This window comes from Anthonomus grandis, unplaced genomic scaffold (assembly GCF_022605725.1).
Source record: "Anthonomus grandis grandis unplaced genomic scaffold, icAntGran1.3 ctg00000308.1, whole genome shotgun sequence".
Classification (NCBI taxonomy): Eukaryota; Metazoa; Arthropoda; class Insecta; order Coleoptera; family Curculionidae; genus Anthonomus; species Anthonomus grandis.
The window spans coordinates 16,819-31,435 of record NW_026088455.1 but is presented as its reverse complement, the minus strand read 5'-3'; the positions used below and the strand labels follow the sequence as shown (position 1 = coordinate 31,435).

The 14,617-nt window shown below is 31.5% G+C and overlaps 1 protein-coding gene across 1 annotated transcript; it reads right to left on the bottom strand.

Annotated features, from left to right (window-relative positions):
* Window positions 1-4,922: 4,922 nt before the first annotated feature.
* On the bottom strand, window positions 4,923-14,592 carry LOC126749557 (uncharacterized). Its single transcript, XM_050459275.1, has 2 exons — window positions 13,626-14,592; window positions 4,923-11,738 (listed from the first exon to the last, which is right to left on the bottom strand). Exon 2 carries the CDS (start codon window positions 11,736-11,738, stop codon window positions 5,199-5,201), a length of 6,540 nt encoding a protein of 2,179 aa, XP_050315232.1. The 5' UTR covers window positions 13,626-14,592; the 3' UTR covers window positions 4,923-5,198.
* Window positions 14,593-14,617: the final 25 nt, after the last annotated feature.

The following is a 14,617-nucleotide window of genomic DNA, read 5'->3' as shown; positions in this document are numbered from 1 at the left end:
TATAAATCATAAATATCGAATTATCAAGAGCCCTATGGAAAGATTTCATTTTTTTATTTTTCTATCTTGTACTACTTTAGGATACCTTTCAAAAAGATTATTATCGATTTGACTCTAAAATGAACAGAAAACCTATTTCTTTGCATTTTTCGATTTTCGAACAAAATCCGGCCCAAAATGAAAATTTTTTCAAAACATGCTCCAAATTCAAAATTTCTTTTTTCTGGCTAAAGACCATTCAAAAAGTAATGAAAAAGCTTAATGACAAAAATTTTCAAAATCTATAATAATGCTACAATATTATGAAAGAAGATAAGTTCCCTTTAAAGCCTATGTATTCGAACCGATGATTTTTTTATTTTTTTTTGAAAGGCAAATTTAAGAAATAATTTAACTAATTAAGATAAAAGGAATAGGGTAATACGAAATATTATCTATAAATATATACATATCATCTAATAGCAGATTTTAATCAAATAGGAAATTTTGATAGTCACGTGACCCTAGAACTTAATATTTTAAAATTTTGTAAAAAATCAACAATTGCATCCTAAATAAACCCCAAATTCCAAATTTGAACCCAATCGGATCAATAGCAAAAAAGTTATGGAAGTCACGTGACTTAAAAAATTCAACATGTCAAATTTCTGTCAAAATTTATTACTTGCATCCTAAATAAAGCCCAAATACTAAATTTCAACCCAATCGGATCAATAGCAAAAAAGTTATGGAAGTCACGTGACTTAAAAAATTCAACATGTCAAATTTCTGTCAAAATTTATTACTTGCATCCTAAATAAAGCCCAAATACTAAATTTCAACCCAATCGGAACAATAGCAAATAAGTTATGGAAGTCACGTGACTTAAACATTCAATATGTCAATTATCTGTTAAAATTTATTAATTGTATCCTAAATAAAGCATAAATACCAAATTTGAACCCAATCGGACTCATAGCAAAAAAGTTACAATAGTCACGTGACCTGGAAGTCAAATGTCAAATATCTGTGAAAAATTAATAATTGCATCCTAAATAAACCCCAAATACCAAATTTCAATCAAATCGGACAAATAGGAAGAAAGTTAAGGTAGTCACGTGACCTTAAAACATAGTCATGTCAAATATCTGTAAAAATTTATTAATCTTATCCGAAATAGGTACTAGGTACCAAATTTCAACCAAATCGCACCAATACCAAAAAAGTTATGATACTCGACTAACCTTAAAAATCAATAATTTCAAAAAAATTTTATTTATATCCCAAAAGCAATGTTTAAGAATTATTAGCATATATTAATAATAAACTAAATAGTAAAAACTCACCTAATATCGAAATTTTTATTTTAAATTAAATAGATCATTACGACTGACCCGTGTATATATTCGAATAATTTTAATAAAATAATCGGGCAAATTTCATTTCGTCTCACCCCGGTATAAAGACACTGACATTTCAAAAAAACGGCATTTTTCGAAGACGTCAAAATGTTTGCCGAATTTTCCTGGCCGCAATACACAATTTCCCCTATTGATATGCACAGATTCGGAAAGCCCATTCATTTTCTGATTCGGTGCTTCCTTTCCCTGATCGTTTCCGGTTCATTTTCATTCATAATTTTACAAAAAACCCAACCAAGTCCCGGCCACCTGTCACGAGCAAAAAATTTGTATCCACCATGCGTCAAAGTATTGTTCCCACCAGCCATTTCATCAGAGTTTAGGTTGACACCTCCAATTACCTGCAAAAACGCAAAAAAATGGACTTTTTTCATAAAATCGCATTTTTCGGGTACTTGTACTATCGCTGGAACCCTGAAATTTTAGTATGTGTTGTAAAACAAAATTTCGGATCTTTTAGATGATGTCTGATCTTTTCACCATGTACAGGGACGTGGCAAATGAATTAAACGCGAAAATTCGAATTGCTCAGAACCTATTAATGTTGGAAGATTGTAATTTTACATAAATATTGGGGTTATTAAAGTATTTAATGCCTGAGAATATAAATGGTCCAGATGCTACTACGAAAAAGTTATTAAATAAAATGTGATTTTCGGGTCGGACCTTCATGGGTAAAGTTCATTATTGCTCGCCCTGTATGGTTCCCAAAAATTTCGGTTATATGGCATATAAAAGGTAAAAGATGAAGTTATTTTTTGAAAAAAAAAATTTTCCCAAAATAAGTATCGTTTGGCGGAAAATCCCAAAAAACTGAAAATGCCAGAACTCGTAAAATAAATTTTTTACAAAAAAAAGCTCCAAGTATGTTAAATCTCTTATAAAATGAAGTCTTTTCGCCGAAACACTTTTTTTATAAAAATTTTTTTTTAGCCTCTGGAGAAGTTTGAATTTTTTTTTTAGTCACTTTTGTTCGCTTATAACAACTCACCCTGTATACCGATCGGGCTCAAAAAGTATACAGACACGTAAGCCCCAAGAACCCATATATCCTGAAAATTTCAACTCGATTGAACGCTTTAAAATTGAGATCTCGTGAGCAACTCGATTTTTACCAATTTTTTTACGAATTTTTGAATTTGAGACAGTACCGCTCCGTTTGGTGGTACCGGAAAAAAAATTCGTTTACGGATCCATCATTCCCAATGTATTGAGAGACCCTATGCCAAATTTCATCGTTTCGCTAGCCATACAGCCAAAGATATGAATTTTTATTTCCAAAAAAACACGATTTTTCGGACCCGGGCCCGCGTGCATAATATAGTCGCAGACGCTCCTATATAACAAGTACGAGCTTCGCTCGTACTTTGATCAGTTGGGACCAGTAGAAAAGCTTTTGGTCAAAGGAGACTATTTAAAAACTAAAATTTATTACATGATGTTTAACAGGTGCTCCGGCAACGCGGTCAGCAATATGTCTTACAAGTTTTTGTATTTACGGTTTTTGGGGTATCACGCTTCAGAGAATCATGATGTGATAAGAGCTCCGCTCTTATCTCTCTTATCTAAGTATGCTAAAATGCATAATATGACTGCAGCATTTGACGTAAACAGTTATACTAGAGAAACCACAAAAACCAGATTCAAAATTAACTTGACATAAATATAAGAAGGATTTTTAAATAATATTATAGTGAATAGTTAAAAATATACTCTTACCAATCTTCATAGGTCATACAGTTTCAAGGAAATACAGTTAAAATACAATTACTTGCTTTCTGTTTATATTCCTTGTATTATATGCATTACAGTATAAGTTCAATAAACTGGATAATTGGGAGATGTAAATCCTGGCAAGTCATCTTTCCTAGCCAAGGCATAATTTGAATTCCTACAAAAAAAAAATATTTTAAAAGATTTGAGAAAAAGATTGAGGCAAAAACTTACTTAATGTGGATACTGAAGCCAGGCTATACTGCTGCCATATGGATATACTGCCAACATATAGTTTCGTCCTTAGTGGGTGATACATATCCGAAAAATGTTTGATATTTCAGAAAGTAACAAATAAATGTTACCTTTTGAAATATTTTTAGGTCTAAAATGTAGAAGTAGGCATAATAATTGTGACGCGGCACGAAGAAATCCACCTAAGCATACATAGAAAAGTTTCACAGGACAGCCGTGAAATGGTCGCCTCATTTCTCGAACGAGCATACGGGAAGGAATCGGTTGTACAGGAGACGTAAGTGGAACGGGGAAAAAAGATTGCTCCGTGCGCATGTTGAAGAACAGTGGGAAATACCAAACTTTGAAATTCAGCAACTTCGTTATTTAAAGTATTACAAAATTTCGGAATGCAAAATGTCGTTAAAAATCAGCTCAAAATCTATAAGAATGAATTGAAAATGAAAAATTGGATTTTTTGACGTTTAGGTGGATTTCTTCGTGCGGCGTCAAATTTTTTTTCACATATTTCTTTCTGAGAAATTTTAAACATTAAAACTGCTGGGACACCTTTTGAGAATATTAGAAAAATGACTCCACTGCAATTTACTTTGTCAAAGCCCATTAAGATTACGTAAAGAAGAAGCTGTTCAAAATTGCCTCCATAAAGCGGCTTTTACATTTGAATTAGAAAATGATTTACCACTTCACGTTAGCTCATTATAGATTGAAATTGAATGATGATGAAAATTTTAATGATTTTTTCAACCTAGAGTCAAATGTGTTGGTGAAGATCAAAACAGAAATTTAAAATCGATTTAAAATACTATCCGAAGATTCTCATGTCGATGAAGTTCCAGTATCGACCAAATGCATAGCATTTGGTTCTTACTGGTACGTAAGGTGAAGGAAGACATTATCCTAACCAAAAAGCTTAACATCCCGAGTCGTTAGTTTTCTTTTTAAATTAGAAATACGATTTCGGGATGTTATTTAAAAAAAAAAGAAAAACTTATTTTTAATATTAAAAAAAAAAGTAATTATATTGCCAGTAAAATAATATACTGCTATATTATGGCAGAGAAAAAATCAAACCATAAATAGAAATTTATGTGAATCCTACTAAGAACTAGCATTCTTGATATTTGTTTATTTTATTTTTATGAAAAAATAGAATATATGTTTTATGTAGTCTAAAATATATTAGAATATGACCATATAAATATAATGGCCCATATAATGAAGAAAATACCAGATGTTTACTGGAGGTTCTCATTAATTAAACGAGATTTTAAAAATATTCTTTATCCTTAAATTCGTCCATCCTTCTTAAATATGCTGTCAAAATCTCTGTATCGATTTTGTGCATATTGGCGTGGCGTGGCTTTGAAAAAGACATTAATCCTTAAATTCGTCCAGCCTTTTAAAATAAACATCAAAATCTCTGTATTGATTTTGTGCATATTGGCGTGGATTTAAAAAAAGACATTTATCCTTAAATTCGTCCATCCTTCTTAAATATGCTGTCAAAATCTCTGTATCGATTTTGTGCATATTGGCGTGGCGTGGATCTGAAAAACACATTAATATCCTCAAATTCGTCCATCCTTCTAAAATATGCTGTCAAAATCTCTGTATCGATTTTGTGCATATTGGCGTGGCGTGGATCTGAAAAACACATTAATATCCTCAAATTCGTCCATCCTTCTAAAATATGCTGTCAAAATCTCTGTATTGATTTTGTGCATATTGGCGTGGCGTGGATTTGAAAAAATTTTCCTCATCTTGTGTGGTCGCCTGTATAGGCTAGTAGTATCGGTTTTCATGTAGGATGATATCTAGTTTCAAAATTTAACATTTTTCCAAGACTAATAAATATACATCTTCTAAAGTATTATCGAAGCTAGATATTCTTGTTATCCGATTGTCATCGCATTTCCACCATTGATCATCATAATTTACTAAAGAAGTATAATGGCCTGATTCTATGGTATTTCCATGATGTCTAATAACACTCCTTACTTTAAATATTTGATTATCCAAATGTATACTTTCAGGGGCAAAATTGAAAAATTTGGTGTTTATCTTACTACCTTGAGGACTAATTCTCTGAAGACACACCACTAAATATTTGATGCAAACAACTACTGAGCGTGTTCTTAGATTACAATTATTACAATTAGGGCAAAGCCTATCAGAGTCTTTTAACATTAACATCGAATTAAAATCAATTACGTCATCACAGTTTTCAGGAAAATAAAGAAAATATGTGTATATCAGTTGTTCGCCCCCATTTGTATAAACATCACAACTTTGGCAATTTAAGAGTTCATAGGTGGTGGCTTTTATAAAAATCCCAAAATCATCAACATCTAATTTTTGAATCAAAGCCTGGCAAAATGATTGGGCATCCTTTTGTTGATTTTCCGCAAAATCGTCACTATGTGGTCCAGTTACTAATCGACGAACTGTTGCAGTGCAATTAATTTTTTTCAGCAAAATATCATTTAAAATGTTATTTAATGCTGTATTCTTCTTTGAAATAGAAGCGCGAAATTCGGGCAAACATAAAAAGGATTGAATGACACTATTTGCATAACAGGACACCTTATCATCGTTTACTAATGCGGGTGGTTTATTTATTACATAAGGAATAGTATCCTGATCCGAACTAAGATCTATTACGATGTCATTATTTACACTTTCATTTTGATAGATGGAATCAGATAAAACATTTTGAGTTAAAGTGTGACTAGTTCTAAATCGACTTTTCATAAGAGATTTTGTTAGATCATCGTTGTTCGCTTTATCTAACTGACGCTTTGGAATAAAACCATTGTCATAAAGACTAACCACTATTGATTTATGGTGACTATATACCGTGTTATAAATATTGTGACTTAAATTATTAAAATTACTGAATAGCCAATCAATTTGGGTTTTTGATTTAGTAGTAGACTCACCAATGTCAAGTTTTGAAGTTAAGCCTTTTGATATTAAGCAATGTTTTAGACCATTATCACAGTTATTAATAATATCCTTATTAAAATCTCCAATGATTAAAATGTCCCCTTGTTGCCCAATAAGAATTTCGTCTAAACAAATTTTTGCTTCTATAACAGTCAGTTTTGGTGGAATATAAACTGCTATAACATTTATATCATTCAAAAAAAATGAAATTGCTTGAAAAAGTATACCAGAGAAGTTTTTTACATATTTTTTCACTAATTTTATTTCCACTGGTATATCTAGTTTCTTGTAACAAATAATTCCGAAAGGTTTACTGACACTTTGATCATTAATTAAATTGGCAAAAACTTCAAAGTTATTTAATTTTAAATTTTGTTTGTTCTTATGCAACCATGTTTCAACAAATATTAATATATGTGCGTCTTTAAAAATTGGATTATTACTAATAAGACTAATATTCTTTGAGAAACTCTGCACATTATGGTAAGCAATTATGCATTTAACATTTGAATCCTTAATAAATTGAGTGTCATACTTTGATGTTATAAGTTTATTTGTTTGCATACTTACTAATTCCTTAAAAGCTGCATTATCTTCGTTTGGCGGTTTTGGAGCCTTGAAGTTTCCAACAATATAGAGGCCGCTAAGCTTAGTGGCTCGACTACAAGCAACGTAGGTACTGCTTCGGGTCATCCTACTTGAAATATGGATAGCAACTTGTTCGTAGGTTGCGCCTTGACTTTTATGAATGGTAATTCCCTCGCTGATTAACAGAGGAAATTGAAGTCGTTCAACATGTACGTTGCTGCCTTTTTTAATCTTAATAGCTCTTGCGGCTTTTTCTATTGGCGTCCAAGTGGATGGAATATGTTTGGATTTCATAAGGGATTGCGCTTTGTTTCTGCATTCTTTCCCAGATTTATCGTCGAAAAACTCAATCCAAACTCGATAAGGAATCTGGTTTTGATTATAGTCTATTTGGCGTAAAATACCTGTGGCACCATTAACTATGCCGTCACTAGTATCTATATTCATGGAGATCATGTATTTGGCATCTATTTGTAGAATTAATGTTAACATTAAGCCAAAACTTTCTTCTTTTTTTAACCCTTTAGCATGTTCCATAAATAATTGTTTTAAGCGATCAGAGCAACTTCCTTTTATGATATCGCGAGCCTCACTTACTGCCCTTTCTGTTTTATATGTGGACAGTTTTTTTTCATTAAACGCATCTACTTCCTTATTAGTGGCAAATAGGTGCATTGCATTTTCAGGAATTAGATCTGTATGAATTTCTCTTGATCTTATGAGCTCTATATCCTCATTAGTCATTTTGCCAAGAGCCATATTGTTTAGGGCTACAGCAAAAGCTTTATCTTCACTCTGTCTCATTATCTCAGTCAATTCGAAATATTTAAAATGATCCCACAAATATGTGCCACATAGCTGCTTGTACGGATTTGATTTGACTGGCAAAAATATAAATACGTCCATCACTGGTGGAAGTTGGCGAATGTCTCCACACATAATAATAGGGATATTACCAAAGACAGCATCAGATTTAAATATTTGCTGTAATCTACTATTAATATGGTCAAACATTCTGGCGCCTACCATGGAATATTCATCTATTATAATTAATTTCAAATCACATAAATTACAATAAATCGTATTAACTACGTCATGGCTCAACGGAACTAATTCTTCACCATATTGAGATATCGGAAGAGATAATGCTGAGTGTAGGGTGATGCCTCCAATATTAAAAGCGGCTTTGCCTGTCGGAGCGCAAAGCAAAACTTTTAGACTGGTAGGATTGTTTCCTGGTATCGAGTTGAAATGTCGAAGTAGCGACTGAGTGATAGCCGTGATCAGATGACTTTTGCCTGTACCAGCAGAGCCACTGAGTGTACAGTAGAAAGTTTTCCCCTCTATTATATTATCCTGCACAATATTTAAGAACTGGTATTGTTTATGGTTTAGCTTACGTATAAGTGAATCATATTCCAAGTCAGTTATTTGATGAGGTGTTGGAAATACTATGTGTTTTGCCGGAGAATCATCATCTTCACCGATACAACTAAACGGATCATATGCGGGTTTGTCTAAGCCATAAACACCAAACTCACCATCAATTTCTCCATCAAATCCTTTATGTACTAATGAATCAGATTTCTCTTCAGCAAGTTTGAGGGCGTCATCAATTGTTTTCTCATCTAACACATTAAATTTCTTACGGTTTGCAGCAAGTTCTTCAAATCGATCTTCATATATAGTTTGTTGATCTATACTGTCTTGTTCTATTTCATCTACTTCATTTCTCCATGGAAGATATAGCATTATCTGCTCCCTGTAGTAGTTTTTGGGGTCTTGTTGAAGTCCATATCGACGATACGAAATAATTTTAGCGCACTTTCTTCTTACTAAGACGCCACTCCTCCCTTTTAGTGGTAAACCATTGATTTTCGTGCTTGCCTCCTTTTTGAAAAAATCGTAGTAAGCTGCGAATTCTGCTAAACAAATATTTTCCATTTCGTCAGGTCTTGCTTCATAATGTTCTATTAGACCCTCCTGATATATGTTGGTATCATCACTGTCCATCTGGTTAAGTTCTTCCAAGCTCTTTAGCATTTTTGTTCTTTCCATGATTGGGCTTGTAGGAATGTATATGTAAGAGGTACTAGTGTCATACATGTGCAATTGCAAAACTGAGTATGCTGCTTCTTGAGCACTTACCTCACTCGCATTTAAAAAAGCTGCTGCAAGAGTCTTGAGTTTGCTTTTAATATCTAAGTTGCCTTTTTTAATTTCCTCCATTGTCTTCATTAATAGGTCGGATACCCCTCGTGACGATTTGTTGATATAGCCTACAATATAAGAGCAGCAACCGTATGGCTCATAGACCAATTGTATATCCATGTTACTTTTCATCATGGAAAAGATTTCTTCATTGAAATTATTAATAAATCCGTCTTTTGGCTGCCTCTTTAAAAACAATGTTGGTTTAAATATATTGTGCTGAATAATATTTATATATTCTTCTTTAGACATACCAAGGTCAGCCAAAAAGTGTTCAAATGATAACTCTGGTTTGGCATTAAGTTTGGTCATTATCGTAAAATACTTTTCGGACATGGCTTTACGTAGTTCTGGTTCCTTCACTCTGTCAATATTAATTGGCATAAGTATAATAGACTCATCCATTGGGAGATATGGGATATGATACCTACAAACTTTGTACCCCTTAACATCTTTTTGACATGACTTAGAATGGTGGTGTGTATTAAATTGAATAATATCACGAACACTTTCTAAGTCACTCTGGCAGGTAATATACTTATTTGCAAAATCAGCACATTCCTTGAAGCTCTCTGGCGTCACACTTAATTTGGGAGCATTAGATAACCACAATAATCCATGTACATGTGGAGACCCACGATGTTGAAATTCTACCCGATAATAGTGATGTTCTATTGGGTTCATTTTAAAAGGTCCATTGGCACTCTTCATATGTTTAAACAACAATTTAAACCGATGATCAAAGTATCTAGCACATGTTACGGGATCTTTTCTGATTAAACGAGTCTTCTCGATATAGGGTAGATTACTTGCTTCCTCAAGGTTAAGTTCCTTATTATCAACCACCTTTGCTAATATGGCAATCAATTCAGGCCATGCCGTTTCTGCCGCAGATATAGTAAAAAACAAAGTTGGAATTCCAAACTGACGAATCATACATAGCAACTTTGTTTTTTCTTGTTTCCAATAAGCAGGTGAATTTTTGACCTTACTAAGAAAATGGAAGCCTTGGTCATTTCGAATTAGTTGCTCAATAAAATTTGTTTGCCTAACTTGTCCAACTGTATATGTCCCTTTCTCATTCTTCTTTTTTCTAAGGGCTGTGTAAACAGCATTTGTCAGTTGTATCAATTGGCACTTTTTAAATGCATATAATAGAAAATCAGTTCTTGCAAATCTTCGATCCATGTGTTGCAGTAAAAGTTTAACTTCATCAGAGTAACTAAAGTTGACAAAACATTCTTTTGCATATCCACAAAATAGTGATGGAAATGACAATTCATCACTATATTTGTCCATCATTAAATGTAGAGGTGTTTTTCCTTCTCCGGGTGCGAAACAAATATTTTCTGAGTTACATTTATCTAGAAGAGTTTCTTGACCACCAGGATTTACAGGCTCATCATCTTCTAAAAATTCAGTTAAATCATAAATATTTCGCTTTTCATTTAAATTATTTTGTATTCTAGCTGGCTCAAATACGTTCGTGGAAGATGTATCTTCTCCATCAACATTCATTTTTTCAATATCAATATTCAATATCTCAGATGTTTTATTTACTTTACAGAGATCACTTTGAGTTCTTATAAAATCTTCAATATTTTGTTCCCAATCATTTGAAACACAAAGTTTTATACCTTCTTGCTGGTAAAGAGGTTGCTTACATAAATATTCAGCTGCCTTCAAGATTATATTTGGCCTTACAGTTTCAAATAGATAAGCATTTTTATAATCCAATTTACGTTTTAATTGAATCTGTATAGTTTGGGTTTCATCTAAATGTCTAGGAAGTAATGTAGTGGATGTATTTATATTCACTGGTACATTAACAATTTGTCCTGTTATGTAGCATTGTCTGGCATATCCAACTTCCCTGATTTGCATAAAGGGTATTCTTGGCGATACCATCCTTTCTTCCAGAATCGATAACCCTTTTAACTCTTCTGGTACAGCATGAACCATATTATAATTGCCACACCAGAATTTGGGTAGTTTTCCCTTGTAAAGATTTGTTAAGCAAGAGCCACAAAAATTGTAACCATTATTTACAATTTTTTGTATAAATTGGGAGCCAAACTTTTCTTCCAATCGCTGGATGTTTATTGTTTTACATATAGATGGAAACCACAATCTTAAGCAGCAACTACATGCAACCATTGGTCCCTCTCGTATAGCCAATTCAAAAGGTGTAGGCTTATGTAATAATATAGGTATGGTAGAGTTATCTTTAGAAACCATTTCAACATCATATTCTACATTGGTCTTTTTAAGTTCCTTTTTGTTAGTGTCTATTTGTTGATTTTTTGGAATCTCTATCTTTTTAAGAGTGTCTTTAATAGAACAAACAATGGGAACCTTATCTTGTATTCCATTTGATGAATCTTTGGTCAATTTTGGTTTCTTTTTAGGTGTTAATTTATTATCTGTAGCAGTTTGTTTTCTTTTATTTGTATTTTTACATACACATGTCTCTTCAATTTGCGTTCTATTTGTGCCTTGTTCTGATGCATTATTCTTTAAGGCAATAGAACTGTCCTTGCTCTGGTTTAATATATTTTCTGCTCTTCTGGCTTTCTGTATAAGCCTTTTAGTCTTGGCTGACTGTTTCTTCACTTTAGGCATCTGAAAAATAATAATGATCGATTTCTAATGCAATAATTTAACTGATTTTTTAAACATTAGCCTCAGAATTAAAACAATAATTACATATTTATTAATTATTAAATATTCAGAACATATTCCTCTACATTTTTAATAACTGGGCATAACAAATGCCAAATACCTTATGTTTTAACCTATTTTCTACTGCAAATAAAGAAACAAACAAACAATCTGTCAAAATGTTTGCATCATGCTTATTTATTAGGAAATTAACAAAGCATAATGATAGAAAATTAAAACAATGACAACAGATGCATACAGTTAACAACTGTAAATATAAAAGCTAATGCTTGATGTGTTTTGTGGTAATATTATCTGATTTACAATTTTGGTACCAGGCATTTCTCTCAATCACTTAAGTCCTTTGTAAAGTGATTTGTCAAATCAAAGTATTAGATTTACCAGTATGCGTATGAAATATACTCTATAGGTAAGGTACTAAAATGGTGTAACAGAAGCTTTTGATGTTAAAGCTTAAATATCTATATAGAAAAATAGTTTTACTATAGAAAAGTAATTTTATTTGTTTGAAAGGTGATAAAATTATGCTGTCAGTGTTAAATACAAAACAACAACTGCATATTACATATATATACTGTGAATTAATTCTGAAATCGATTCTTGATTACCTGTTTGAAAAGAACCTAGGTCCAAAACTTATAAATCTGTAATATTTATTTCTATAACTGCATCTTTTTCTAAAATTTCATTAATAATTCCCAAGATCTACAGATTTACCAAAAATAAATAAAAACATACTGGGTGACACAGGAAAAAGGAAAAAAAAACACTTAATAACTAATTTACTGTTTAACATAAACAAATGAACCAAATGAAGAAACAAATTTGGTATATCAATGGAATTATTATAAGAGCATCTTTTGATATATTCAGTTGTTTTTCATTACTTCCAGTTTAACAGGAAGTGACAATAACTTTCTTATTTTAAATGGTATATTATTATGTATTTCGATAAAGAATAATATTCTGAAAACAATGATACCGGTTTTTCCTAATTTTGTTGGAAAGTGATGTTAATTATTGTAATTAATATGTAATCAAATATAATTCAAAATAATTAAATTCAATAAGATTACTCCTATAGAGACACCTATACCAGGTGACACAGAAAAAAGGGTCCTTTTCAAGATAAATAAATGAAATTTGGTATACCTATTGATAGAATAGTTATAAGAGCACCTGTTGAAATGTTCTATTGTTTTCCATCACTTTCCAACATAAATTAGCAAAAACCAGTATCATTGTTTTCAGAATATTATTGTCTATCGAAATACATAATAATATACCATTAGTGGTATAATATACGGTGTGTACTTATTTATAGGAATAAAATAGGAAATAAAAAAGTGAATTGGATAACCCCAAATGTTCTAATAATGTAATTTACTCTTATTTTTGACATTTCATTTTGTTTTTTTAAATAGATTTATGGAAACTCAATGTTAATAATGATTAATCATTATTTTCCAACATTGTAAATTTAGTAATAATACCACAAAACATCATACCTGAATAATAATTATTTAATATGCCTCTCATGTGCACAGTAAGTCGCCAGAATGTTAATTGTTCAAGTTGTATTCTTACCTTTAATGGATATGTAATAGTGCTAACATTTAGAAATAAAACATATTTATTTAAAACATTATTTAAAACATTAAAACATTTTATTTAGAAATAAAAGATTTTTAGATATTAAGTTATTTGAGATGTAATAATGAATAATTTCAAATCAATTATGAATTTCCATAAAAGCCAAGTCACTTGAGATATAATAAACACAGTGAGTAAATTCAATGACCAAAAATTAATTAAATTTAATCTTACCTTACAGTTTTCTGATGTTTCCCAGTGTCCAAATGTCCAGAAATACTGTGCAGCAGATTTTATTTCAAAGGAAATGACACTTAAACTACTAACTTAAAATGAAAACCACTAACCACTAAATTCAACGTCGCATCAAACCATTGGTTTGTTATTTATAGTAGGTATAATGAATCAACTATGAGGTTGAATAGTAAAAAGTTTTTTGTGAAATACTTTAATACAACACAAACTACACTCAATACCTCAAATTCACAAATTATTAACAGGATCACCACAACTTAGAATATAAAACAAACAAAAATTCCACACAATAACACAAACTGGCCAACAACAAAGTTCTTAATAAAAGATAATGTTCCTGCTGCACAGTATTAATAGTTTAAAGTCTTTCCTGTTCTACTAAACTTGGAAAAAGAAATGACTTTCTGAACTTTCCCTTTGGCATTAACTCTGGGTGGCAGTTCACATCCACAGTACACAAAATCTAATCACTATATATTTAGGACTGATATAGAAATAAAGACTTTTGATTACAATTTATCTTCTTTTTTCACAAATAACAACAATTTACATTGGAACCGGCACCAGAGAAACCAGAGATAAATAATTTTAAGACAGGTTGGGCAGGCACCATAAACAATTTGTCATGGCAGTTGACGTTGACAAGCAATGACAGTTGGGACAGACGTGAGCAAGAAACGGCCAAAGAAAATAAATGAGCAGATTTCTATTCACCATTTTACAGTGTTGTCTAGTATACTTTTTTTTTGCAATATGAAATTTAATACAAATTTATAATAAACATTTATTTCGCGGCAGAGCAAATTTACTTCTATTTAAAAAGTCATGTTCGTCTTGTTATGTTAATTTATTTAAATTATTAACATTGAAATTCTTTAATGCTTTTATCTTCTACATAATATATTTATAGTAGGCCGTGAAAACATCAAACATTTATAAAAAACAAATGACACTCAATATTAATAAACAAC

What these genes read in the sequence shown, in the direction of transcription:
- LOC126749557 (XM_050459275.1), bottom strand. Translation starts at nt 11,738, where the DNA reads ATGCCTAAAGTGAAGAAACAGTCAGCCAAGACTAAAAGGCTTATACAG.